Source organism: Pristiophorus japonicus, chromosome 9, assembly GCF_044704955.1.
Source record: "Pristiophorus japonicus isolate sPriJap1 chromosome 9, sPriJap1.hap1, whole genome shotgun sequence".
NCBI classification, from domain to species: Eukaryota; Metazoa; Chordata; class Chondrichthyes; family Pristiophoridae; genus Pristiophorus; species Pristiophorus japonicus.
In genome coordinates this window covers 129,326,931-129,354,806 of record NC_091985.1, presented here as the reverse complement: position 1 = coordinate 129,354,806, position 27,876 = coordinate 129,326,931, and the positions used below count along the sequence as shown (strand labels likewise).

The 27,876-nt window shown below is 44.3% G+C and overlaps 1 protein-coding gene across 2 annotated transcripts; it reads left to right on the top strand.

The window, feature by feature from the left end:
- The first annotated feature begins 5,344 nt into the window (after positions 1 to 5,344).
- LOC139273224 (BTB/POZ domain-containing protein 3) lies at positions 5,345 to 26,851 on the top strand. Of its 2 annotated transcripts, XM_070889845.1 has the most exons (5): positions 5,345 to 5,745; positions 5,958 to 6,180; positions 7,439 to 7,529; positions 13,326 to 13,444; positions 21,123 to 26,851. In XM_070889845.1, exons 2-5 carry the CDS (start codon positions 6,038 to 6,040, stop codon positions 22,153 to 22,155), a joined length of 1,386 nt encoding a protein of 461 aa, XP_070745946.1. In that variant the 5' UTR covers positions 5,345 to 5,745; positions 5,958 to 6,037; the 3' UTR covers positions 22,156 to 26,851. The 2 variants fall into 2 exon arrangements, with proteins under 2 accessions (XP_070745946.1, XP_070745945.1); XM_070889844.1 differs by having other exon boundaries at positions 5,345 to 6,180.
- Positions 26,852 to 27,876: the final 1,025 nt, after the last annotated feature.

The following is a 27,876-nucleotide window of genomic DNA, read 5'->3' as shown; positions in this document are numbered from 1 at the left end:
CAGCAGAAACAAAAATGTGGAATACGTTGCAAGAAATAGTGGATGCAGCTGGGAAAGTGGGACTTTTAGATTTATTGGGTGTCCTTAGCTTGCATGATTCTAGCCATTGTCAAACCTTTGTGGCTCACTGTTTATCACAGATGTTATTGGTAGGTTTATCTTTATATAGCCAACTGCTCAGTTTTGGCGCAGAAGATTTCCCCGCTCAACGCCTTGAAAGTGTCTGCGTTTCCGCCATCATAAGCTGTCCTTTCTGGATGAGCACAGTATCCGTGTTCACTTGAAATGCACCAGAGTTATAGATCATCTGTTGAGCCATTAGTCCCATTATTTGTTTCCTATCGTGTTTGTGCCACAATAATTTTGTTCTTTGCCAACCTGCTCCAGCTGAGAAATAACTTGCCCACCCCCTCATTTAATCTTCTGATGAAGTAAGCCTGTTCCTTTTTATATTCCTATGCTATAGCTGCCCATTTTACTCTGCTGTTTCTCTAATTGGGAATAGATTAACTGCTAGCACAATAATGACAAACAGAAACATCCTCCCTGTCTCTCCCTTATTCAATGTAAAATGGAGCGACACCACACTGCTTTTGCTTCCCTGTTTTTCTTCCCCTCCCTTCAAAAAAAAACATTTGAATGTTAGACCTGTTGCATCAGCTCAACATTTTAAATGTAGATCTACCCCATTTCACATTATATTCCAATTGCAGTAATTATGCTGGGTAGAACGGACATGTTAAAGTCAAAACCTCCTCCTCCTGTATTAATTGCTGTCACAGGTTCCCTTTGTGTGACAGGAAAGACATTATTTCATGTCAGCATGTAGGTTGCAGTGGACACACACAATGTACATTTAAATATCAGCAGCCCTGATGTTTGTTTTGGCAAGGATGAATCTGAGAACTAAACATCTAAATGTATTTTGGTTCCTTTTTAGCTCACCACTGCTTGCACCAACCCGTGCATATATTGTACATGGCATTTATTCCCTCAGCTGCTGTAAGCTATACAACTAGAAATAAAACATATTTTAAAAAACACACTTGTATGCGGAAACCTACTGTGGAGTCCCATGTTAGTATTGGAAATGAGTCTGACTCGAAAAAAAGCTCTAGAATTTGCATAGTTGGGGAAATTAGGCAGTCAGTTTGTGTGAATATGCAGTTTGAGCTGAGATTACTGAATGCCTTGGATATGCAGTAGATATAAATTATTGAAACTCACACTGCAGTAACTATCTGGTGAAATTAGGATTCTAATAGATGGTGAAATTTTCTGCTGTGATTACCTGTTTTTTAATAACACTTGCTTTAAAAAAAAAAAAGTTTAATACTGCAACCACTTCACCATTAAAAGCAGACATTATAAGGTTGTGCCTGTGTTGTAAAATGCAATGGATCGCCTCCCGGAAGGCTTTCCACAGCGGAACATTTATCGGATGGTGAACAGCTGGGCACACCTGTGTTATTAGAGAAGGCAAGAATGAATTCTAAAAGCCATGAATCATAAATGCAATAACTTGATTATTATGCTGTCATCATTATTCTGTTTATATAATAAGTAGGATTTCTTTTTTAATATTTTAAAGATGCAAACAACTAGTTATATGCTCCACTGCAGTCTTAGACTTAAACCAACTTGGAGATCTACAGTTCTGGATCTTGTATGGTGTTTGCTACAAGCAGGAGGTAGAATTATTCAAAAGAAGTGTCACTTGGGAGCCTCACTACTGGAGTGGCTCTGATCAAATCTGAAGCATGCTGACCAAGAAATCTGTCTATTGAGACTTTCAATGAGGAAAAAGGCAGCTGCTGTCAGTGCGGAAGACACTATGAACAAACCGACATTTATTGCACTAGCACGTGGAAGTATATGCTGTTCAGTTCCCCCTTTTTTGACCACTGTTGGCTTTTAGACGTATTAACTGTTAACATGACCAAGTCTCAGATGCACCCCACACAGCAAGGAATTTTACAAGAGACTAACTGAAATGCTTTGGGTATGCCAACATCATCATCTTTTGAAATAGATAGTTTTTTCTTTGTGCGAAGATCTTGGAGTGATTCCACTGGTCACCTTTGTTGTTCAACCTTACCCCCCACCCTCTGCCAATTGTATATGTTGGATGATTGAAAACATAAGTCAAACTTATTAATACAGGTTTAAGAGTGTTTTAACCATTGTGGTTAGCGGATGTACTCATCTTCTCATCTCCTTCAATGAATGCTCCACAAAGGAACCTGTAGAAAATGATTATTATGAGTTGGCAAAGTATTTTCAGTTGGTCATAGTTCACACACAGGTTTCACTGGTTGTACTCCCTCCCCTCTCCATTTTAATTTCATTTGAACAGCATGTGCATAAAATCATGAAATATTTTAATACTTCATGTTGCGTCAAATAAGCAGCTCCCCTCACCTTTCTCCATTGTAATGAGCCAGAGGCAAGAGCAACTAACTGAGCCAAGCTGACACAAGTGCTGCAATCCTTGAGCTATTGCAGGTCTTTGAAATTCCCTGTGGAAACTTGGGGGTTGATTTAAAGTGGTCAGAGCCTCTGCTATTTCCTCTCTTGCTTAACAGCCTAGGATCCATTTAATCCGGGCCTGGGTATTTATTATCAACAACAACAACAACAATTATTATTTAACGTAGTAAAACATCCCAAGGCACTTCACAGGAGTGTTTTAAGACAAAACAAATAAATGTGACACTTTCAAAGATGCTAAATTCATTAATACTTCCTCGCTCACTTTTTTTCATTTAATATTTCACACTCCTCCACCCTGATTGCAATGTCTGCATCGTCCCTCTCTTTTGTGAAAACAGACACAAAGTATTCATTAAGAACCAAACCCACGTCTTCCGCCTCGACACACAAGTTACCTTTATGGTCTCTTTCTTTACTTATCCTCTTGCTCTTCATGTATTTATGAAACATTAAGGAACGATGCAGGACTGCTAACGTTGTACTGGGGAAGGGATAGACAGAGTAATTATAGCCAAGTCAGCCTAACCTCGATGGTGGGAAAATTATTGGAGAAAATTCTGAGGGAAAGGATAAATCTTTATTTAGAAAAGACATGGATTAATTAAGGACAGTCAGCGTGGATTTGTTATGGGAAGGTCGTGTCTGACTAACTTGATTGAATTTTTTTGAAGAGGTAACAAGGAGGGTTGATGAGATTAGTGCATTTGATGTAGTCTATATGGATTTTAACAAGGCATTTGATAAGGCCTCACATGGCAGGCTGGTCACGAAAGTAAAAGCCCATGGGATCCAAGGTAAAGTGGCAAGTTGGATCCAAAATTGGCTTAGAGGAAAGAAGCAAAGGGTAATGGTTGATGGGTGTTTTTGTGACTGGAAGGCTGTTTCCATTGGGGTTCCACAGAGTTCAGTACTAGGGTCCTTGCTTTTTGTGGTATATATCAATGATTTGGACTTGAATGTAAGGGGTATGATTAAGACATTTGCAGATGATACAAACATTGGCTGTGTGGTTGATAATGAAGAAGGTGGCTGTAGACTGTATGAAGATATCAATGTACTGGTCAGGTGGACAGAACAGTGGCAAATGGAATTCAATCCGGAGAATTGTGAGGTACTGCATTTTGGGAAGGCTAACAAGGAAAGGTAATACATAATAAATGGTAGGACACTGAGAAGTGTAGAGGAACAGAGGGACCTTGGAGTGCATGTCCACAGATTCCTGAAAGTAGCAGGCCAGATAGATAAAGTGGTTAAGAGGGCATACGGGATACTTGCCTTTATTAGCCGAGGCATAGAATACAAGAGCAAGGGCGGTTATGCTAGAACTGTATAAAACACTAGTTAGGCCACAGCTAGAGTACTGCATGCAGTTCTGGTCTCTACATTACAGGAAGGATGTAATTGCACTAGAGCGGGTACAGAGAAGCTTTGAGGGTGTTGCCTGGACTGGAGAATTTTAGGTACGAGAACAGATTGGATAGGCTGGGGTTGTTTTCTTTGAAACCGAGGAGGCTGAGGGGAGACCTCATCGAGATGTATAAAATTATGAGGGGTCTAGATAGAGTGGATACAAAGGACCTATTTCCCTTAGCAGAGGGGTCAATAAGTAGGGGGTATAGATTTAAAGTAAATGGTAGGAGGTTTAAAGGGGATTTGAGGGGAAATTTGTTTCACCCAGAGGATGGTTGGGGTCTGAAACTTGCTGCTTGAAAGGATGGTAGTGGCAGAAACCCTTCTAGCACTTAAAAAGTACTTGGCTATGCACTTGAAGTGCCATAACCTACAAGGCTACGGTCCGAGAGCTGGAATGTGGAAAGCTCTTTGTCGGCCAACACGGACATGATGGGCTGAATGGCCTCCTTCTGTGCTGTAAATTTCTGTGGTCTGGAGTTACTTTTATTGATGTTGGATTGTTGTTGCTGCATACACCTGTGACTGTGTTGCCTAAAAAGGGCCATATTCTAGGCTTTTTTTAATATCGAGGATGGCTGTCCTTAAAAGTGGGAACAAAGGTTTTGTAAACAAGTGATAAACTGAAGTGGATGCTTGTCCACTCCCCAGCTTAACTTGACAGTAAAGGACCCTTGTTTCTCAATAACAGGAATGTTGACTGTATTTGAATGAAAAGACACATCTCAACCATCTAATTGGATGTTCAGACCTGGCACTCTCTTAAATCGGCCACAGTTTGTGTTATGAACAATAAATGACGTTTGGAGTTATACCTAAACCAGAACGTCCCACTGTGTCAGCCAATGAGTTGAAGGTGGGGCGGGATTTATGTCAACCTTTATTTACTTAGCAGAGTCTATTTAAACACACTACAGCAAACAGTCCACAGAATCTATTTTAAAAAGTCTCTAGGAACTATAGCAAACAGAACTCATGACCAAACCTGCAGCAACATCTCCCGATGAAAACACGCTGAATTCTCCAGTAAAATGCAGCGAGTGGGGAATAGTTACATAATACAAATCATGTGCGTAAAATCAATCCCAGTTATTTACAGCAGTGCGGATCCCAGGTGTGATTGACTGTGTAATTCCCCCATCATCGCTATTCTGGCTAGAAATAATAGTGTCACTCTCTGCAGACCTGGCTTGATAGAAAACGCCCCTAGTTCCTTAAGGAGCGTCAAACCGAGGACCACTATGTGGATTGCGATGTGCCTCTGGAATCAGATGTGCAGCCCTGGTGCAGTGCTGAATTGTCCCAGGCTCTGTGATACGGAGGCGAGGTGAAGGCGTGGTGGTGACTGAGTCATAGTGAGTGCGAGCGAGCTGGGCGGGCGATGTCCCTTTAACTGCTGGCGCTGTGCGATGAGTATTTACAGTAGGTGTCAGTATAGTTACTTGCCCAGTCGCAGCCGGGGCTCCCAGTGCTGACTGGCAACCACTCTCCGTCTGCAGGACGACAACCTCGGTCGCTGTTTTTAAACAGTCGCCAGCAACTTCCACCATCCGACAGCCGCCTTGGGAGCTGGAGCACCAATAGAAACTCCGCCAAGTCTTTCGTGCATGCAACAAAAGCAGAGAGGGGGAGGGAGAGGGAAGGGGATCTTGTTTATTTTTAATCTGATCTGCGGCAGAACTCAATTCATAATCATTAATAATCACCATCAGTGGGGAAAGCATCCCAGCTCTGCACAGCTGGATGGACAGTACCAGCAAACATCTGGGAACTGGATGAGGATGTTGGAGTTAAAGCTAAGAGCGCGAGTCCTGACTTCGGATCACACTTGAAAAATAAAAGGTTTTACCTGCAGAAAACCTTTCTCGGGGGGAGAATTGAACCCCATAAATATTTAACCCTCTAGTGCCCACTGCTTCAGGCCGTTTTGCCCCCCCTCTCTCCCTCCCTCTCTCTCTCCCACCTTAGCCTCCGCGGCTGCCGATCAGATGCACCCATGGTCGATGCCAAGAGCAGGAACATGAAGTGCCTGACTTTCTTCTTGATGCTTCCAGAGGCGGTGAAGAAATCCAAGAAGACATCGAAGGCCAGCCGGCTGCCGGTGTGCTACGAGATCCTCACCTTGAAGAAGAGGATGGCTGCCGAGATCTACAGCACCAAGAAAGCGCCCAGCACCAGCCCCAGCACCAGTGTCCAGAGCTACCAGCAGAACCTCAACAACAACAACACTATCCAGGCTGCCAACTGGCAGGGGCTGTACCCCACCATCCGAGAGAGGTAAGATAGGGGAGCCACCCCATTTACCTGCCCGCTACCTGAGCTAGTTCCCCCCCACCCAACTGTCTCAGGTAACTAATCGCAGTTTCCAACTTTTGTCCTGATCGCATTTACAGATGGATTGCATATTTGAGATGTGTAGCTTGTTTAAATGGCGCGGGGGGCGGGGGGGGGGGGGGTGCAATTTGTAAACTTGCAGTCAAATCTTGTGAATGTGCTCCATTTATTGGTGGTAACGTTTCAACTGTAGCAGGTTCGGTACACGGATGCCTGAAACCTAAGTAATTGACACTTGGAAATCGACCACAAAGTACTATGATCGCTTTTACTTGATAAGATGTTCAATCTGAAATGTTTTTTTTCTATTACCTCGAGACCTTTTTAAGGGCGACAAAGAAATAATTAGCAGTAGTTGTCATGGAAACCCTGTTATTTAAAGCAAATTTGCTATAACTGGAGTTATTGCTGTTGTTTTTGTTAGTGTATGGTATTTATGTAACAGCTAACTCAAGCAGCATTAGATAGAAGAACTGACCCCAGAAATCATAGAAAATTTGCAAATTTTCTATCGCCTCAACTGGTTTAGTTCAATGTCAAAATAAAATTGCTGTGCTTTTAAATCAAATAAAATCACCTCAGGAAAAATTAAACCTGCAATGGGGAGAAACATTCCAAACATAAGGAGTTTTGATAGAGTACATAGAGAAAGGCTGCCTTCTCGGGCAAGTGAATCAATAGCCAGAGGCCATAGATTTAAAATCATTGGCAAAAGATCTCGAGGGGAGATGAGGAGAATTTCTTTCACTGAGTTGTTAGGATCTGGAACGCACTCTCCGAAAAGGTGGTGGAAGCCGATTCCATAAATAATTTAAATTGAAGTTGGACGGGTACTTGAGGATGGGGAACTTACAGGGTCACGGAGAAAAAGCGGGGCTGTGGGATTAAGCACAACTGCTCCTTCAAAGAGCCGGCACAGGCACGGCGGGTTGAATGGCCTCATTCTGTGCTGTAAGTTTCTATGATAAAGTAGGTAAAATAAACAAAGTCGGAGGAGGGAGTTCCTGTTAAACAAACCTTTTGGAGAGGGGATTTGCAGCGCTTGAGATTGTGAGCAATGGGGGGAAAGGGCTTCATCAGACATTTTAGATTGAATTAGATGAAATGCTGGCATGGGTAGTGCATTTACTGGGTGCAACATTGCTTTTATCCATGTAACATTTTCTGATTGAATGCACGTGTGGCTTATCTCCTCCCCTAGAAATGCCGTGATGTACAACAACGATTTGATGGCAGATGTTCATTTTGTGGTCGGACCACAAGGTGGGACTCAGCGGTTGCCCGGACACAAAGTAAGCGACAGTTGTAATGGAAGTTAAATGATTGCTTAACAAGTGATGACGTGCATCAACAACCTGCACTCTCAATAGGGGTCACTTCTTGTTTTGCCAAACTATCAGTTATCCATTGTACTACAGATGTGCTTTTAAAAATCACCCCTTTATAAGACTTTATAACATAAAGTGCTGCAAATGTTATGTCAAAAATGTTTGGTAGAGTATCTGAAACCAAGTCAGTTATATATGGGAATTGGTTGTAAAACTATTCATTTTTCAGCAGCTGAATCCGGTGTTTGACTGGAAATGGTTTTAACATTTTGCACAATGTCCTTAAGATGAAGTTGCTGTGTTCCTAACACAGATGAGTCTGCACACAGGGAGGTTAAAGTAACAGTGACCTCAGTCTTTATTAAGACACTCCAGAGTGATTAACAGGCCTTAGGGGCTGGCTTATATACAGTGCTCCCAAGGGATGCTGGGATCCCTTGGGACTTCAGGGGATGCGCTCCCTGGTGGTGGAACATGAGAGTGCATGCTTTACAGATACACAACATCACTCCCCCCAAAGTCAAAGTGAAAACTATTTGCAAGGTGAGGCGGTTGGGAGCCTTTCTTTCCCTGCTGGACCGCCTCGGTACAAATGTTTGTTCTGGTGTGTTGGCTATGCCCTCGCTGGGCTGGCGTGTTGTTGGCCCTGCAGGGCTGCTGGGTGAGCCTGGGCTGTTGGGCATGATGGGTTCGATTTCCTGATCCGGCCTGGTGTCGTTGATCCTTTGGGTGTGTATTGTGGGCTCGAAAAAGGTGGTGTCTGCTGTGGGTTGTTCAGGGCAGTCTGTGAACCACAGCCTTGTTTGGTCCAGGTGCTTTCTGCAAATTTGTCCATTGTCTAGTTTGACTACAAACACCCTACTCCCTTCTTTAGCTATCACCGTGCCTGCGATCCACTTGGGACTATGTCCATAGTTTAGCACATACACAGGGTCATTCAGATCAATTTCCCGTGACACAGTGGCGCGACCATCGTTTACATTTTGTTGCTGCTGCCTGCTCTCTACCTGATCATGCAGGTTGGGGTGAACCAGCGAGAGTCTGGTTTTAAGTGTCCTTTTCATGAGTAGCTCAGCCGGGGGCACCCCTGTGAGCGAGTGGGGTCTCGTGCGGTAGCTGAGCAGTACTCGGGACAGGCGGATTTGGAATGAGCCTTCTGTGACTCGATTAAGGCTCTGTTTGATGGTTTGTACTGCCCGCTCTGCCTGCTCATTGGAGGCTGTTTAAACGGGGCCGAGGTAACATGTTTGATCCCATTGCGGGTCATGAATTCTTTAAATTCGGCACTGGTGAAACATGGCCCATTGTCACTGACCAGTATGTCAGGCAGGCCGTGGGTGACAAACATGGCCCTCAGGCTTTCAATGGTGGTGGTGGCGGTGCTTCCTGACATTATTTCACATTCAATCCATTTTGAAAAAGCATCCACCACCACCAGGAACATTTTACCGAGAAACGGGCCCACATAGTCGACATGGATCCTAAACCATGGTCTGGAGGGCCAGGAACACAAACTTAGTGGTGCCTCTGGGCGCGTTGCTTAACTGAGCACACACGCTGCATTGCCGTACACAAGACTCTTAAGTCAGAGTCGATACCGGGCCACCACACGTGGAATCTAGCTATCGCTTTCATCATTACTATACCCAGGTGTGTGCTGTGGAGATCCGAGGTGAACGTCTCCCTGCCCTTTTTGGGTAGCACTATGCGGTTACCCCACAACAGGCAGTCTGAATGGACAGCTTGTCCTTTCGCCGCTGGAACGGCTTGATTAGCTCTTGCATTTCAACGGGGATGCTGGCCCAGCTCCCATGCAGTACACAGTTTTTTACTAGGGACAGCAGAGGATCTTGGCTGGTCCAAGTCCTAATCTAGCAGGCTGTGACAGGTGATTTATCACTTTAAAACGCTTCTATGACCATCAACAAGTTTGCAAGATGCGCCATTTCCGCCCCCGTGGTGGGCAATGGTAGCCAACTGAGAGCATCCGCACAGTTCTCGGTGCCTGGCCTATGGCGGATGGTATAGTTATACGCTGATAGCGCGAGTGCCCAGCTTTGTATGCGGGCTGAGGCATTAGTATTTATCCCTTTGTTTTCAGTGAACAGGGATATGAGGGGCATGTGATCGGTTTCCAGCTCAAATTTGAGGCCAAACTGGTCCTGATGCATTTTCTTTACCCCGAACACACATGCTAATGCCTCTTCCTCAATCATGCTGTAGGCCCTCTCTGCCTTAGACAAGCTCCTGGAAGTATAGGCAACAGGTTGCAACTTCCCCGCAATGTTAGCTTGTTGTAATACACACCTGACTCCATACTATGATGCATCACATGCTAGCACGAGTCTTTCACATGGGTTATACGATACAAGCAGCTTGTTGGAGCATAAAATGTTTCTGGCTTTCTCAAAAGCAATTACATGGCTTTTTCCCCATACCCCGTTCTCACCTTTACGCAATAACACATGTAGTTGCTCTAAGAGGGTGCTTAACTCCGGTAGCAAGTTACCAAAATAGTTGAGAAGTCCCAGGAACGACCGCAGCTCCGTGACATTCTGTGGCCTGGGCACGTTCCTGATAGCCTCTGTCTTGGCATCTGTGGGACGAATTCCGTCCGCTACGATCTTTCTCCCCCAAAACTCCACTTCTGTTGCCACGAAGACACATTTCGACCTCTTCAGCTGCAGCTTTACGCGATCCAGTGGCTGGAGAACCTCTTCCAGGTTTTGTAGGTACTCGACGGTGTCCTGACCCATGACCAATATGTTGTCCTGAAAAACCACCATGGATGGTACCAACTTAAGTAGGCTCTCCATGTTTCTCTGGAAGATCGCTGCAGCCGACCAAATTCCAAACGGGCATCTGTTGTAGATGAAAAGTCCCTTGTGCGTGTTGATGCAGGTGAGGCCCTTCGAAGACTCCTCCAACTCCTGCGTGATGTAGGCCGAAGTCAGGTCGAGCTTGGTGAATGTCTTGCCTCCTGCCAGCGTCGCATATAGGTCGTCTGCCTTAGGTAGCGGGTATTGGTCCTGTAGCGAGAAATGATTAACCGCCGCAAATCCTGACCGTGCCATCACTTTTGAGTACTGGAACAATCGGGCTGGCCCACTCGCTGAATTCCACTGGGGAGATGATGCCCTCGCGTTGCAGCCTGTCCAGCTCGATTTCCACTCTCTCCCTCATCATGTGAGGTACCGCTCGCGCCTTGTGGTGAATGGGTCGTGCCTCTGGGACCAAGTGGATCTGCACCCTTCGCCCTGGAAAAGTGTCCAATGCCTGGCTCAAAAAGGAAAGGAAATTTGTTAAGAACCTGGGTACATGAGGCCTCATTGACATGTTATAGCGCTCGGATGTCATCCCAGTTCCAGCGTATTTTGCCCAGCCAGCTCCTTCCAAGCAGTGCGGGGCCATCGCCCGGGACAATCCAGAGTGGCAGTTCATGCACCGTGCCCTCGTAAGTAACCTTGACCATGGCGCTGCCCAGGACAGTGATAAGCTCTTTGGTGTACGTTCTCAGTTTTGTGTGGATGGGGCTCAGGGCTGGTCTGAATGCCTTGTTGCACCACAGTCTCTCAAACATCTTTTTACTCATGATGGAATGGCTAGCACCAGTGTCCAGTTCCATGACTACGGGTAAGCCATTCAATTTTACGTTTAGCATTATAGGTGGACATTTCATTGAAAATGTGTGCACCCCGTGTACTTCAGCGTCTGCCTCCTCTCTCTGAGGCTCGAAATTGCTTTGGTCCACCATGGACCGATCTTCCTCTGCCACGTGGTGGTTAGCAGGTTTTGCAGAGCTTGCAGCTCGTTGGAGGTGCCCCATTGTTCCACAGCTCTTGCAAACGCCTTTGAAGCGGCATGAATAGGCTGAATGGAAGCCTCCACAATGCCAACAAGGTGTGAATTGCCTTTCTTTCATCCTTTGTTGCGCACTCTGAGTCATCTGGGTCACTTGAGGCCTGCTGGCAGTTGCAGACTCGTGGTTTCTGCCCTGTACATTTCTGCTCGCAAACACAGTTCCAGTTAATTTATGAATATTGCTAGCACTTGTGTGCTGAGAGATTTGTTTGGTGTTATCACTGGTGGACATAAACGCCTATGCTATCGCAATGGCCTTACTGAGGTTTGGTGTCTCTACAGTCAAAAGTTTTCGTAGGATGGTCTCGTGGCCAATGCCCAGAACAAAAAAGTCTCTTGAGCATTTGCTCCAGGTAGCCATCAAACTCACATTGCCCTGCAAGTCGCCTTAGCTCGGCGACGTAGCTCGCCACTTCCTGACCTTCAGATCGCTGGTACGTATATAACCGATACCTCGCCATCAGCACGCTCTCCGTTGGGTTAAGATGCTCCTGAACCAGTGTACACAGCTCCTCATATGACTTATCTGTGGGTTTTACCAGAGCCAGAAGGTTCTTCATGAGGCTATAGGGCGGTGCTCCGCAGACCATGAAGAGGACCAGTCTCCTTTTTGCAGCGCTTCCTTCTCCGTCCAGCTCGTTGGCTACAAAGTACTGGTCTAACTCTTCGACATAGGCTTCCCAGACCTCACCGTCCGAGAACTTCTCCAGGATACCTACAGTTTGCTGCATCTTTGCGTTGGATTCGTGTACTCGTCGCCAGTTATTGTGTTCCTACACAGATGAGACTGCACACAGGGAGGTTAAAGTAACAGTGACCTCAGTCTTTACTAAGACTCTTCAGAGTGAGGAACAGGCCTTAGGAGCCAGCTTATATACAGTGCTCCCAAGGGATGCTAGGATCCCTTGGGACTTCAGGGGATGCGCTCCCTGGTGGCGGAACATGGGAGTGCATGCTTTACAGATACACAACAGAAGTGATGGTGTTAAACATTACCGTACCAGTGCTTGGAAATCATGGAGTGCAAGGCCAATAGTCACTTGGTCTAAAGGTCAGCATTTATTCTAAATCTGGCCTGGAAATACTTGATGCTGACCTTTTAGTGCAATAAGTACCCCAATGTTCCATTCTCCATCCTGCCCACTAACATTTAAATAAAGACTAAAATCTCTGTCTCTGCCATGACTTCAGTCCGATACGCGAGTACAGTATCCTCCAAATGCACTTTGTTTTAATGCATTGTTATGTAAAGCATTGATGTTACCCCGCACATAATGTATTTCCTATTTAAAGGTAACAGTTGAAAAATAAACGAGTCCATTTTCTTCAAGTGAAAAATTCAGTTTGTTAGCAGAGATGCCAACATTTTCTCCATTCCATTTAAGCGGTTTATTTATGCCACAAGTGTGTTTTAATTATGGCAAAAATTTATTTTTTTTAATTTGCTGGGGGTGGTGGAGAATGGTTATCTGTTAAATCATTTTAATAGCATGTAATTGCCACATCCAGTGATCCACCCACTAACTTACCTCTCATAGCAGTGTAACCTGTTTCGCATCTCCATAGCCAATACTGAATCCTTTTATACCAAAATCTGGATCATCATCGAGGTGGTCTTTTGTGTTGGATCAATGTTCATGGTCGAATCTTCGTACAGTTTCAGGAAAATTACATCGTGCTGTAGACTGGTTTATTTTTACACCTTATGAAACCTCAGTTCCATCTGTAATGAGTTTCCCGCTCCGGTTTGGGACCCAGGAAGGAGCGTTTTTATTTGTTTTTTTTTTAAAGAGTGTATGATCAGTGACGAGTATTTGTGTAGTAACGAACGTTCTTGCTGGTATTCTTTTCAATAATCTTACCAGATTATAACTGGTCTTCTTTCCTCCATCCCGAAAGTATGTTTTGGCTGTCGGGAGCTCGGTATTTCACGCAATGTTTTATGGGGAACTTGCTGAAGATAAAGAAGAAATTCGAATCCCTGATGTTGAATCTGGTGCCTTTCTCGCTATGCTGAAGTAAGTATTGTTCCCTATTTCATGAACTATGCTCAAGCCCCTTCAACTCGGGAAAGGTTTTTTTAAATGATGCATCATAAGTTGGGAGTGATTAATGAGTAACTTCTGTTGTGTTATACCAACCTAGATATCTGTTGTACTCGTCTTAAAATGTCCAAGAAAGTTTGGCTATGAGTCATTCTGCCAATACTTGTTTCGACGTATACTTGTTTTATTTTGCTGTGTCCCTATTAAATTTTGCCCCCCTCCCAATCTCTCTAATCTACTCCAGCCCCACAACTCTCTGAGATATCTGCATTCCTCCAGTTCTGGCCTCTTGAGCATCCCCGATTTTAATAGCTCCACCATTGGTAGTCGTGCCTTCAGCTGCCTAGGCCCTAAGCTCTGGAATCCCTACCTAAAACTCTCTGCCTCTCCTCCTTTAAGACGCTCCTTAAAACCTACCTCTTTGACCAAGCTTTTGGTCATCTGCCCTAATATCTCCTTATGTAGCTCGGTGTTAAATTTTGTGTGATAATGTTCCTGTGAAAGCGCCTTGTGACAGTTTACTACGTTGAAGATGTTCTATAAATACAAGTTGTTGTTGTTGTCCAACAAAACACTAAGATAATTGGTAATTTGGCTTTGTACTCCCAGCAGTCCTTTGTTATGGCCCTGCTAAGTATAGTAGTTGAGCCCCAATCTTTCGCACCACAATCCACTGATCAAGAATTCATATTGCATATATAGTCTGGACACCTCAACAACAACCTGCATTTATGTAGCACCTTTAACCTAGTGAAACGTCCCAAGGAGCTTCATAGGACAACGTTTGACACCGGGCCACATAAGGAGATATTAGGGCAAGCGACCAAAAGCTTGGTCAAAGAGGTAGGTTTTAAGGAGCATCCTAACAGAAAACAGAGAGTCGGGATAAATGGGTCATTTTCCAGTTGCCAAACAGTGACTAGTGGGATGCCACAGGGATCAGTGCTGGGTCCTCAACTATTTCCAATCTATATTAATGACTTGGATGAAGGGATCAAGTGTACTGTAGCCAAGTTTGCTGCTGATACAAAGATGGTTGGGAAAGCAAATTGTGAGGACACAAAACATCTGCAAAGGGATATAGACAGGCTACGTGAATGGGCAAAAATTTGGCAGATGGAGTATAATGTGGGAAAATATGAGGTTTTCCACTTTGGCAGAAATAATAGAAAAGCAAATTATAATTTAAATGGAGAAAAATTGCAAAGTGCTGCAGTACAGAGGGACCTGGGGGTGCTTGTGCATGAAACACAAAAAATTAGTATGCAGGTACAGCAAGTAATCAGGAAGGCAAATGGAATGTTGGCCTTTATTGCAAGGGGGAAAAGCAGAGAAGTCCTGCTACAACTGTACAGGGTATTGGTGAGGCCACACCTAGAGTACTGCTTACAATTTTGGTCTCCGTATTTAAGGAAGGATATACTTGCATTGGAGGCTGTTCAGAGAAGGTTCACGAGGTCGATTCCGGAGATGAGGGGGTTGACTTATGAAGATAGGTTGAGTAGGTTGGGCCTATACACATTGGAGTTCAGAAGAATGAGAGGTGATCTTATTGAAACTTTTAAGATAATGAGGGGCTCGACAAGGTGGATGTAGAGAGGATGTTTCCACTCACGGGGGGGGAAACAAAAACTAGGGAACATAGTCTTAGAATAAGGGGCCACCCATTTAAAACTGAGATGAGGAGAAATTTCTTCTCTGAGGGTTGTAAATCTATGGAATTCTCTGCCCCAGAGAGCTGTGAAGGCTCGGTCATTGAATATATTTAAGGCGGAAATAGACAGATTTTTGAGCAATAAGGGAGTAAAGGGTTATGGGGAGCCGGCAGGGAAGTGGAGTTGATCAGATCATGATCAGATCAGCCATGATCTTATTGAATGGCGGAGCAGGCTCAAGGGGCCAAATGGCCTACTCCTGCTCCTATTTCTTATGTTCTTAAATGAGGAGAGAAGTAGAGAAGCTGGGAGGTTAAGGCAGGGAATTCTAGAGCTTTGGGCCTAAGCAGATGAAGGCATCTTATAATGGCAAAACATTGCGGGTGAAGTGGAGCAGAGCTACCAGTCTTAGCGAGGGCAAAAGAACTTTCTCTTACACAGTTGAGCTTCCATAGTTTGTATTGAAGGGGGGGAAAGTACTGTGCTTCCACTATTCTGACACATCCTAAATGCAATAACATACTTACAGAGGCGGTACATTATTTTCAAATAAAATGGAATGCTGTATCTAAATATAGAATGTTCTAATAATTATTTCCAATGTTTTAGAACGTGAAGTAGGTCAAGGAAGCATTCTGTTGCCACTGTCTTAAGCAATCTCCATTCGGCTCCCAAAGCCAATACAGTGCAGTTTTTTAAATTCACAAAGTGCATTTCATTCCAGTGTTGCTGAATGCCTCTTTTTTTTGTTATAATGAGATCATTCTGCAAAGGATCGAACTTTAGGCAATAATTTCCTATGCAAGCATTTACTGTGTACAAAATGAGGCCGCGTACGTGCAGCATAAATGTCACCCAGAAGCAACTATTTGTTTTAAAAGCCTCTAGAACGAACACGTTTGAGAACAGTTACTGGGAACTCTGATAAACACACAAAATGCTGGAAATACTCAGTAGGTCAGGCAGCATCTGTGGAGAGAGAAATAGAGTTAATGTTTCAGGTCAATGACCCTTCATGAGAACTGGATGTTAATGCATTGTGTGGGTGTGTTTAAATATTTGATTTTTTTTAAGACGCTAGTCACATTGACAACAACAGACTGAACTGTGCTATTCCCTTTGCATGTCAATTCAGCTTTGAATGCACTAAAAGAACAGCCTCACTGACCTTGATGATATTGTATTTCACGGCATGGCTTCCACTCTAGTAAATGCTCCACATTTGTTTTATTCTGGGGAAGGTTAATGCAGCAAAGAAGCATTGCAGGTCAAACATTTTGTAAAGTTGTGTCGCAGTGAGTATGAAAGGTAGGTGTGAGCAGCACATTCCCCATTCGTAAATGATTAAGAAATGGAAGATAGACTATGAAAGTAAACTAGCGCAAAATATAAAAACAGATAGCAAGAGTTTCTATAGGTATATAAAAAGGAAAAGGGTGGCTAAAGTAAATGTTGGTCCCTTAGAGGACAAGACCGGGGAATTAGTAATGGGGAATATGGAGATGGCAGAAACTATCAACAAATATTTGTTATCAGTCTTTAGAGGACACTAACAATATTCCGACAGTGGATAGTGTAGGAGCTATAGGGGGGGAGGAACTTAACATGATCACAATCGCTATGGAGGTAGTACTCAGTAAAATAATGGGACTAAAGGCAGATAAACCCCTGGACCTGATGGCTTGCATCCTAGGGTCTTAAGAGAAGTAATGGCAGGGATAGTGGATGCATTGGTTGTAATTTACCAAAATTCCCTGGATTCTGGGGAGGTCCCAGCAGATTGGAAAACTGCAAATGTAATGCCCCTATTTAAAAAAGGAGGCAGACAAAAAGCAGGAAACTATAGACCAGTTAGCCTAACATCTGTGGTTGGGAAAATGTTAGAATCCATTATTAAAGAAGCAGTAGCAGGACATTTGGAAAAGCAAAATTCGGTCAGGCAGAGTCAGCATGAATTTATGAGGGGGATGTCATGTTTGACAAATTTGCTGGAGTTCTTTGAGCATGTAACGAACAAGGTTGATAAAGGGGAACCAGTGGATGTGGTGTATTTGGACTTCCAGAAGGCATTTGACAAGGTGCCACACAAAAGGTTACTGCACAAGATAAAAGTTCACGGGGTTGGGGGTAATATATTAGCATGGATAAAGGATTGGCTAACTAACAGAAAACAGAGTCGGGATAAATGGTTCATTCTCTGGTTGGCAACCAGTAACTAGTGGGGTGCCGCAGGGATCAGTGCTGGAACCGCAACTATTTACAATCTATATTAACGACTTGGAAGAAGGGACTGAGTATGTAGTCAATTTTGCTGACGATACAAAGATGGGAGGAAAAGCAATGTGTGAGGAGGACACAAATCATCTGCAAAAGGGCATAGACAGGCTGAGTGAGTTGGCAAAAATTTGGCAGATGGAGTATAATGTTGGAAAGTGTGAAGTCATGCACTTTGGCAGAAAAAAAATCAAAGAGCAAGTTATTATTTAAATGGAGAAAGATGGCAGAGTGCTGCAGTACAGCGGGACCTGGGGGTACTTGTGCATGAAACACAAAAGAATCGTATGCAGGTACAGCAAGTGATCAAGAAGACCAATGGTATCTTGGCCTTTATTGCAAAGGGGATGGGGTATGAAAGCGGGGAAGTCTTGCTACAGCTATATAAGGTATTGGTGAGACCACATCTGGAATACTGCGTGCAGTTTTGGTTTCCATATTTACGAAAGGATATACTTGCTTTGGAGGCAGTTCAGAGAAGGTTCACTAGGTTGATTCCGGGGATGAGGGGGTTGACTTATGAGGAAAGGTCGAGTAGGTTGGGCCTCTACTCATTGGAATTCAGAAGAATGAGAGGTGATCTTATCAAAATCTATAAGATTATGAGGGGGCTTGACAAGGTGGATGCAGAGACAATGTTTCCACTGATGAGGGAGACTAGAACTAGAGGGCATGATCTTAGAACAAGGGGCCGCCCATTTAAAACAGAGATGAGGAGAAATTTCTTCTCTCGGTTGTAAATCTGTGGAATTCGCTGCCTCAGAGCTCTGGAAGCTGGGACATTGAATAAATTTAAGACAGAAATAGACAGTTTCTTAAACGATAAGGGGTTATGGGGAGCGGGCGGGGAAGTGGAGCTGAGTCCATGATCAGATCTGCCATGATCTTATTGAATGGTGGAGCAGGCTCGAGGGGCCTGTTCCTGTTCTTATGTTCATATGTAATCTGCAGAGCTTCATGATGTCTCATCAGGGGAGGGGAGGGGTCCACATGCCTTACTGTTCAACTAGCAGCTTTAAAGCGTAAAACTGGAACAGTCGGGTGACTGAGAAACACCAATCATTGTACAGACTATAAGAAATTAATTTTTAAGAAATTGAAAGACAGAGAGATTTATATAGCATCTTTCACAACCTTAGGACATCCCAGATGCTTTACAGCCAATTAAGTATTTTTGAAGTGGAGTCACTTTTGTAAAGTAGCAAGAAAAATGTCCTAAAATGAGGCTTTAACCCACAACCTTTTGACTCTGAGGCTAGTGGGCCAGCACTAAGCCAAAATGACATGGGGGTTATTTCCTGATGACCAAGTTTGATTTTAGACTGTGCACAAGGTGGGCACTCTCCTTGACTTCCGGTGCTATGGAATTTATTCCCCTTGTATTGCAAAGCAGAAACTGCGTCACTGCAACCAAAGATAAACAACTGCACATACACAGTTTAATGCCTTCTTTCTGAATACACCGGTACAGTTGTGCCTTGTAGAGTTTTTATCGATTGAAGTTAATGGTTTTAAAATCCCTCAGAGGGGGATAAGAAAGAACTTGACTTGTCCCCTCTCAAGTCCTTAAAACTTCAGGGGGGCGAAATTGCCCCGCGCCCCAATTGGGGGCGGTAACCTTCTGGGGCCGGGACTTTTAGCGCCCGGCGCGGAAGTCCCGCCCCGCCAATGAATTGGGCTAACTGCCCCTCAAAGGAAGTGGGACGTGATCTCATATGCTCCACCTCCTTAGGGGGTGGTAACCGGGGCGCTACTGGGCGGGGAGTCGATGCTACGTGGATGCTTCGCATGGCGCTGACGTGCTTCAACGTCCCTCACCTTCGCTTAAAGGGGATGACCGCTGTGCGGCCTCTGTTGGCCTCCAGTGGGCCACCAGTGACCAGTGCGACCGGTCCAGGAGCCCAGCGCCCAAGATGGAGCATCGGGCTACACAATGGCGGTCTGGACCACACAAAGGCCGCCATCATCGAGCCAACCCAAGAGTCGGTCGACAAAAAAAAGATGCCGGCCTGGGACACTGGCGCGCTCCCCTTTTAAGTACCGCCCCGAGAGCGGATGTCGATGGTAAGGGGTCATTGTCGGTTGCACGGTGGCCCGGGGCACGAACCGCGGGGCATGGTGCTGCCATGGCAGAGCCTCTGCAAGCTCCCGGGCAATTTCCCGAAAGGCGGAAGTGCCCCCCTCCCCGGGCAAAAACTGTCTTGTACCCCCCCGGAGGCACTAACGGGGCTATAAAAAGGGTAAATTTCACCCCCCAGATGTCTACATGGCAAGGATTATGGCCTTGTGTCAATTCATATGGGAAAGAGACTTGATTTACAGTGAATAAACAGAAATTTCTATTCCAACTTTGGCTCCTTTTGTAGGAGTATACTGACTGTATCCAGATCTGCCCCCAAGCGTTAATAATGTTGTTCAAATGCAGAAATAGATTTGTTTTTGTAATATTAACTCCAAACCACTAAATGAAGCAATTAAAGTACGATTTAAATTTAAACATTGAGGCCTAGAAATTCATCTCGGGCATTGGGGTGAAATGGGCGGTATCTGACTGGCTGCCCATTAAACGCAGTGTCCGATATTCAGTTCCACTGTAGTCAATGCAACTGAACATCAGGCACTGTGTATCACGGGCAGCCAATCCGATACCGCCGTTTGCCGCCACCGTCCGAGACTAATTTCTAGCCCTCGTGAAACTCTTGTTCTCGCCTTGTTGTTCTCTCACCTTTCTTTCCTACTCTCTCTGCCTACTTAATTTTAATTGTACTTTTATTTCTGCCTAGCCAAGCTCAATCTATTTTTCCTATTGTCTATTTTTGTGTACAAAGCTTTTTTTTAAATAACTTTCCTTTTCCTTGGCTCATATTTTGCATTTTGGAGGTGAAATTTTAAAAAAGAACTGCATTTTATTTGGCTGGAAAGCAGCATTTAAGACAATTTTTGTCTCAGCCAAAACCCAAGAAGTAAAGATTTACGACCATGAATCGTTAATATGCAAAAGCATGGTAAATAACTAATGGGCTCTGCCGAGCAAGTGGGCTGGGAATACCAGGATTGTTGCGTTCCACCATTAGTTTTCATAACTGTTGCCACAAGTCGCAAAGGGCCAAGTCTTCAAAGATTTTCTTCCCGACTTAATATTCACTAAAGGTAGCAGCAATATGGAATTCTTTCCCCCCAAAAACTGAGATATGTAGATTTTTGTTAGATAAGGTGTGCAGGGATACGGAGCAAAGGCGAGTAATTGGAGTGGAGGTGCAGATCAGCCAAGATCTAATTGAATGACTGACCAGGCTCGAGGTACTGAATGGCCTCTTCCTGTTCTAAGTTCCTAACACAGGGAGGCTTTAATCCACAACCAAATCCATTCCCACCCCTTAAAAGTAATCATTTATTTAAGTTGTGCTCACAATCCCAATGTAAATATCAATTAACAAAGTGATACCGAGCTGCTAATATAAACCCCTCTACTGGGAGAGATTTCTTCGAGAAAGAACAAATTATAGTTAGACAGGTTGGAATTGGTTTCCTTTATAGCCAAGTATATTCCCAGAACTAAGCCCATTAACCGGGGTAAATGAATGAAACAGATGTTCATTCCAGGATAACACTGGCAAAGGAGATGCGAGGAGCGCTCTATAATTTTGATGAATGCAGATCGCCAGCTAGGGCGGATGGCCGTTTAGGTCCTGATTGTTGACGCCATGTTTTTTATTTTGCAGGTACATCTACTGCGATGAAATTGACCTGTCTGCGGACACGGTTTTAGCCACCCTCTATGCTGCGAAGAAGTACATCGTTCCTCACCTAGCCCGAGCTTGTGTTAACTTCCTGGAGACCAGCCTGAGCGCAAAGAATGCCTGCGTGCTACTGTCCCAGAGCTGCCTCTTTGAGGAGCCGGACCTGACCCAACGCTGCTGGGAGGTCATCGATGCCCAAGCTGAGCTGGCTTTGAAGTCCGAGGGTTTCTGCGACATCGATTACCAGACGCTGCAGAGCATTCTGAACCGGGAGACCCTCAACGCAAAGGAGATCATCCTGTTTGAAGCGGTGCTGAACTGGGCAGAGGTGGAATGCCAGAGGCAGGACCTTTCCACCAACATTGAGAATAAGCGCAAGGTTCTGGGGAAAGCGCTGTATCTGATCCGCATTCCGGCTATGACACTGGACGATTTTGCCAACGGCGCTGCTCAGTCAGGAGTGCTGACGCTCAACGAGACCAATGACATCTTCCTGTGGTACACGGCGGCCAAAAAGCCCGAGCTAGAGTTTGTGTGCAAGGCCCGGAAAGGCCTGGCCCCCCAGCGCTGCCACCGCTTCCAGTCGTGCGCCTACCGCAGCAACCAGTGGCGCTACCGCGGCCGGTGCGACAGCATCCAGTTCGCCGTGGACAAGCGGGTCTTCATCGCCGGCTTCGGCCTGTACGGGTCCAGCTGCGGCTCGGCCGAGTACAGCGCGACCATCGAGCTCAAGCGGCAAGGCCTCCTCCTGGGCCAGAACTTCAGCAAGTTTTTCTCCGACGGCTCCAGCAACACTTTCCCCGTGTGGTTCGAGCACCCGGTACAGATCGAGCCGGACACTTTCTACACGGCCAGCGTGGTGCTGGACGGCAATGAACTGAGCTACTTTGGCCAGGAGGGAATGACCGAAGTGCAGTGTGGAAAAGTCACCTTCCAATTCCAGTGCTCGTCGGACAGCACCAATGGCACAGGAGTACAAGGAGGGCAACTCCCTGAATTAATATTCTACGCCTGAAAGACAATAATGCTTGGGCAATCCCGTCAACCCCCACTGTTCTGTCCGTCATTCTGTCCAGCGTGACCTGCACACATTTCAAAGAACAACAAAACTGAGCCCTGTATTACAAGCTTCTAGTCTCATAATGCACACTTCCATTCGCATGGATCTGCGGCCAAATTCACTTCTAAAACTGAGTCCAGCTGCTGCTTTCAAACAGGGGTTTTAATTTCCTCTGGTTAGCCCAGCTGTGAAAAAATTCAGTTGCATGCTACTTTAATGCCGTTATTACTCTGAATGCGTTAACCAATTCATGACCAAAGGAAATTAAATCCCTACTAGGACATTCAGCTAGTAATGAATCGCCCTAGATATCGGGGTAGTACAATCAGAATCACCGGGGGCGATTTTAACCCCGCTCGCTCAGCAGAAACCTGGCGGGTGGGCAGTTAAAATCGTCCTGGCTCTTACCTGTCTGAAAGCCACCATGGTTGCAACATCTGCAATTTTAACCTGCTCCCCTGAGCAGGCAGCAAGGACATGTGCCCGTAGCGAACAGGGTCCTTCTTTACATACGCATGTTGGGGTCCGATGACATCATTAAGACCCGACTGTAATTTTAACTGAGGCCTGAGCAGGGAATTCACCTGGAGTTGAAATTGGGGCCATTGTGTTTATTCCCTCTCCCTGACATTATGATCTAGTGTGCTTTTACTTCAACACCTGTAAACCAACATAGACAATGCAGTAGCAAATTCCTCCACATCTCACTATTTGCCAGGTTAAGTTTAATCCAAAATGGCTTCTAACATAGCCTTGCTGCAGAAATGGTTGTCTACAGAAATATCTTGGAAAACCCATTCAACCCATTCTCTGCCAGCACAGGTGTGACGGTGGCATAGTGAAGCACAGATAGAAATAGTTAAACATAGTTTTAAAATATATATGTATGCAAACAATGGGAAGGATGCCTACAAGATGAATGAGTGAGTGTAATTAAGCACAATTATCGCTGGGAAAGAGGAAAGGGAATAGTTCTACTCTTTACCACTGCTCAGCCGTGGCTCAGTGGGTAGCACTCTCACCTCTGAGTCAAAAGATCGTAGGGTTCATGTTCCACTCCAGAGGCTTGATACACTCAATCTAGGCTGACACGCTGCAGTACTGAGGGAGTGCTGCACTGTCCGAGGCGCTGTCTTTCGGATGAGACGTTAAACCGAGAGTCTCAAGTGAACCTAAAAGGTGCCATGGCACTATTTCGAAGAAGAGCAGGGTAGTTCTCCCCGGTGCCCTGGCCAAAATTCATCCCTCAGTCGACATCACTAAAAAATGCAGATTATCTGGTCATTATTACATTGCTGCTTGTGGGAGCTTGCTGTGCGCAAAATTGGCTGCCTCGTTTCCTACATTACAACAGTGACTACACTTTAAAAGTACTTCATTGGCTGTAAAGCGCTTTGGAACAGCCAGAGGATGTGAAAGATGTTATAGAAAGGCAAGTCATTTTGTGCCCTCCCAAAAAATTCCGATTTTTTTCTGTCTGAACAGTTATATTAGACTCGCTAGGTTTTAACACATTCCCCTGTTGCTAGGTGCACAGAACTCCCGTAAAGGGGCCTCTCAGCTTTTCCTCTAATTTTGAGCAGTGCATTTTGTGGCAGTGATAGTGGGAGAGCAGAAAATGTCATCTTTCTTTGGCGCATCCAAAATAAAACAAAACTACAGCATCTACCTCTGGGCTGGTAGTTTACTTTAGTCAGGCTGCAGTTGACCCCTGGCATATTTTCTTTTTTTAAAAAGTGCTGTTAAGAAAAACTGGAAATCAATTTTGAGAGAAAATGCTTTGAATGACAGTGAATGCATTTCCTCTCCAGAACAGTGCAGTGGTAGGCTTATTAAATTGTGTGGGAGGATAAAAAGACAGCAGAAATCAATGGCCGGTTGATGAACTGGAGAAGACTGTAATCATCTTCTAACAGAGTGCTTCATACAAAGCAAATGAACCTTGTAAATAGAAACTACGTTGGCTACCGCTTTTCCACTCTGATAATTAAGTGTTTTCAAGGTTTCTGATTTTTTTGTTATTGTTTGCTACCCACTTGTAATATGTATTGGTTCGCATAGCAACATACAGAACAAAGGAAAATCATAATAAGAGGCTGATCAATTCAACCTGGTTCTCGCAGAGAGAAGGCAAATATAGACAAGCAAGTTAACTCAGGCCATTTTCACCTAGATGCGAGTGATCACTTTTAGACCTTCGCACTGGCGGCAGAGAAGAGGGTACCTGCCCACCTTTGGCAAGGGCAGGCATCTGCTGCCCAGACCAGATAATGGAGGAATCTTATTAAGTCAAAGAGTGCTCTCGTTTAAGATTATTAGAGGAGTTGATAGGGTAAATAGAGAGAAACTATTTCTTCTGGTGGAGGGGAATCCAGAATAAGGGGGCATAACCTCAAAATTAGAGCTAGGCCGTTCAGGGGTGACGCCAGGAATCACTTCTTCACACAAAGGGTAATGGAAATCTGGAACTCTCTCACCCAAAAAGCTGATGGGGCTGGGGGGAGGGGATCAATTGAAAATGTCAAAACTGAGATTGATAAATTTTTTGTTAGGCAAAGGGTATTGAGGGTTACGGAACCAAGACGGGTAGATGGGGTTAAGATACAGATCAGCAATGATCTCATTGAATTGCGGAGCAGTTCAAGGGGCTGAATGGCTGACCCCTTGTTCCTAACAGCAAGCTGCTGATCCACGATTATCTGTAGATGAATTTATCCTCCAATTACTCAAATCTTGTTGATTTAAAAAAATAAATAAAAGGGCAATATCTGGCTTCTGGGGAGAATTTCAGCAAGGTATTGGGCAAATTTTCAGTACCACTGTCGGTTTTCGAGTCAGAAAGGTGCACTGCAGAACGATCGCAGTAATTAATGAGAACAGACAGTAACTACTGAACCAGCTCATCTAACCAGATATAAATAGCTCCGTAAAAGTCCAATGGACATTCGGTGCTCAGCTGCCAGAATTTATGAGATTGGGACGGACATTCCTGAGGTTATTTGTAAGGATCATCATGAACTCACCTCAAAAATCACTCGTGTTACTCAGAAAAGCTCTGCAGTACAATTATACTTGTAACACCTTTATATCTCGCCTTTAATGTAGTAAAACATCCCAAGGCGATTCACAGGAGCGATTATGCAACAAAATTTGACCCCGAGCCACATAAGGAGATATTAGAGCAGATGGCAAAAAACTTGGTCAAAGAGGTAGGTTTTAAGGAGAGAGAGGAAGAGAGATTTAGGGAGGGAATTCCAGAGCTTAGGGCCTTTGCAGCTGAAGGCATGGTCGCCAATGGTGGAGCAAATAAAATTTAGGATGTGCAAGAGGCCATGAAGGTGGTTGTGACCTTAGGCTAAATATTCAAAATCTGATCTTAACGGGAAAATGGTGGAATCAAAATGATAGAATGAGGCCATTTGGCCCATCATCCCTGTGCTGGCTCTTTGAAAGAACTACCCAATTAGTCCCATACCCCTGCTCTTTCCCCTTAGCCCATGCAAATTTTCCCCTTTCCAGTATTTAGCGTATTCCCTTTTGAAAGTTACTGAATCTGCTTCTCCCACCCTTTCAGGCAGTACATTGCAGATCATAAGAACTCGCTGTGTAAAAAGTTGGAACATTTGAGGACACATGGGTCAATAAGAGTATCACCTAAAAGTATCACGTAAAAGTAAAATGCAGTGAGTGGGGGATAGTTACACAATAAAAAATTCTGTGCGTGAAATCAATCCCAGTCACTTATAGCAGTGCGGTTTCCGTGTTTGACAGGGGAATTACCCAATCAACTCCATTCTGACCAAGAATAGTGTGCCATTATATGCAGTCGTTTAAATAAGAACATGGGCCATTCCCAGGAATAATAATAAAGCGCCATCGCGCCTTTTTATCTTGGCTTTGTTAATTGTTCTCAGTTTTATTTTTAAATTCAATATCTTATCAAAATTACTCCATGTTCCTACGTTTCAGTTCAGAAGAGCAAATCTGAAATGGATAAGCTGCCAACTTTACACAACAGCCCCTTGTAATAGTTGCTTTGAAGCTCTGCAGTAAATGATACAAGCTGCTTGTGGGAGTGTCTTTATCACAAATTTGCTGATTAGTGCAGCTCCACATTTTAGTTTGATTTGTAAACCATGGCGGAGTTGTATATGACTTGAATGAGCAGCTGGCTAGACCAGTGTTCTTTCAACCAGAGGGTTGAAGTGTCTGCGGACCTACTAGTTGAAATGAAATAGGATTTTTTTTTAAACGAGTTGATAAAGTGGAATGTTGTTGTAGTATTTACTTAATTTCACAGTTTTAAAAAAAAAAGTCATTTGTTACTGCATTGTAAATTGCTCCGGTGAAAATGGTGAAGTGAGAAAATTTAGTTGTGCATCAGTCTGGCACTGTATGTTTCGGTCACATCTATACAAATCTGTAACTAATAGTGTTTCCCAAAGTAGATATTTGGCACTGATGTATAGTTTCATAAATTGTGCTTGGTAACTGAAGTTTTTGTGAAGAAGATGAAGTACCTCAAGCTTGAAGTCATTGTACCTTTCAGATGCTTTACTGAAGCAGTTTGAATGACATTAGACAAATGAATGTGTATGGTATATTGAAACTTGAAAGGGAAAATAAAGAAAGCTGGTTCTTTGTTGCCTAATGAGGACTTTTAACAAGTGTTTTATTTTTTACTTTTGTCTTTCTCTCTTCATGGTATTTCCAAACCAAAAGACCTGACCTTTAAGTTCACTTTTATGACACCTTTGTTTATATAAAATATATTTTTTAAATGCAGTTGTACTGGGTAAGAATTAATTTTTTTGTTATTTATTTGCCAGAAACAAAGCAGATAAAGATTCATCCATTAATGGTGAACCACATATATTAGTGACATGCTTCCCTAACCATGCAATCTCCTGGGAGAGGTGGAATGGGGGGGCAGACAAATAAACTACCTGTGCCCAGCTTAAGAAATAGAAGCAGGAGTAGGCCATACGGCCGCTCGAGCCTGCTCCGCCATTCAATAAGATCGTGGCTGATCTTCGACCTCAACTCCACTTTCCCATCCGATCTCCATATCCTTTGATTCCCTTACAGTCCAAAAATCTGTCAATCTCAGCCTTGAATATACTCAACGACTGAACAGCCACAGCCCTCTGTGGTAGAGAATTCCAAAGATTCACAACCTTCTGAGGGAAGAAATTTCTCCTCATCTCAGTCTTAAATAGCTGACCCCTTTATCCTGAGACAGTGACCCCCTTGTTGTACACACTCCAGCCAGGGGGAAAACTCAGGAAAGACTCGGGAGAAATTTTTCTTTGACTCCTTAAGGCAATCAAACAAGTCTCCTGCAGACTGCAGTAGCCCATTAACTCCTCATAACTCCAGCTAGCTAGCAATTTACCTTCTATAACTGGGGATGTACTCTTCTCAGGAATTTGTTGAGTTTCCTTTTAAAGGACAACAGAGAATCCATACCCATTACATGCTCCAGGCAGCGATGGTAGTCTCAATTAAAATAAATACTTCCTGGCAACTAGCCTAACCCTCTGTCTAAAGATTTTATATGCATGCCCTCTAATTCTACCATCACAATCCATCTCAAGTAGCCTATTCAACTCAACTGTGTTTACACCCTAGCTCTACAGTTTAAAACCTCAATCGTGACCCTCCAAGACTATGACC

Coding starts and splice junctions, on each gene's coding strand:
- LOC139273224 (XM_070889844.1), top strand. CDS start 5,900: ATGGTCGATGCCAAGAGCAGGAACATGAAGTGCCTGACTTTCTTCTTG. Junction 6,181..7,438: donor TACCCCACCATCCGAGAGAG/GTAAGATAGGGG, acceptor CTCCTCCCCTAG/AAATGCCGTGATGTACAACA. Junction 13,445..21,122: donor GCCTTTCTCGCTATGCTGAA/GTAAGTATTGTT, acceptor TTTATTTTGCAG/GTACATCTACTGCGATGAAA.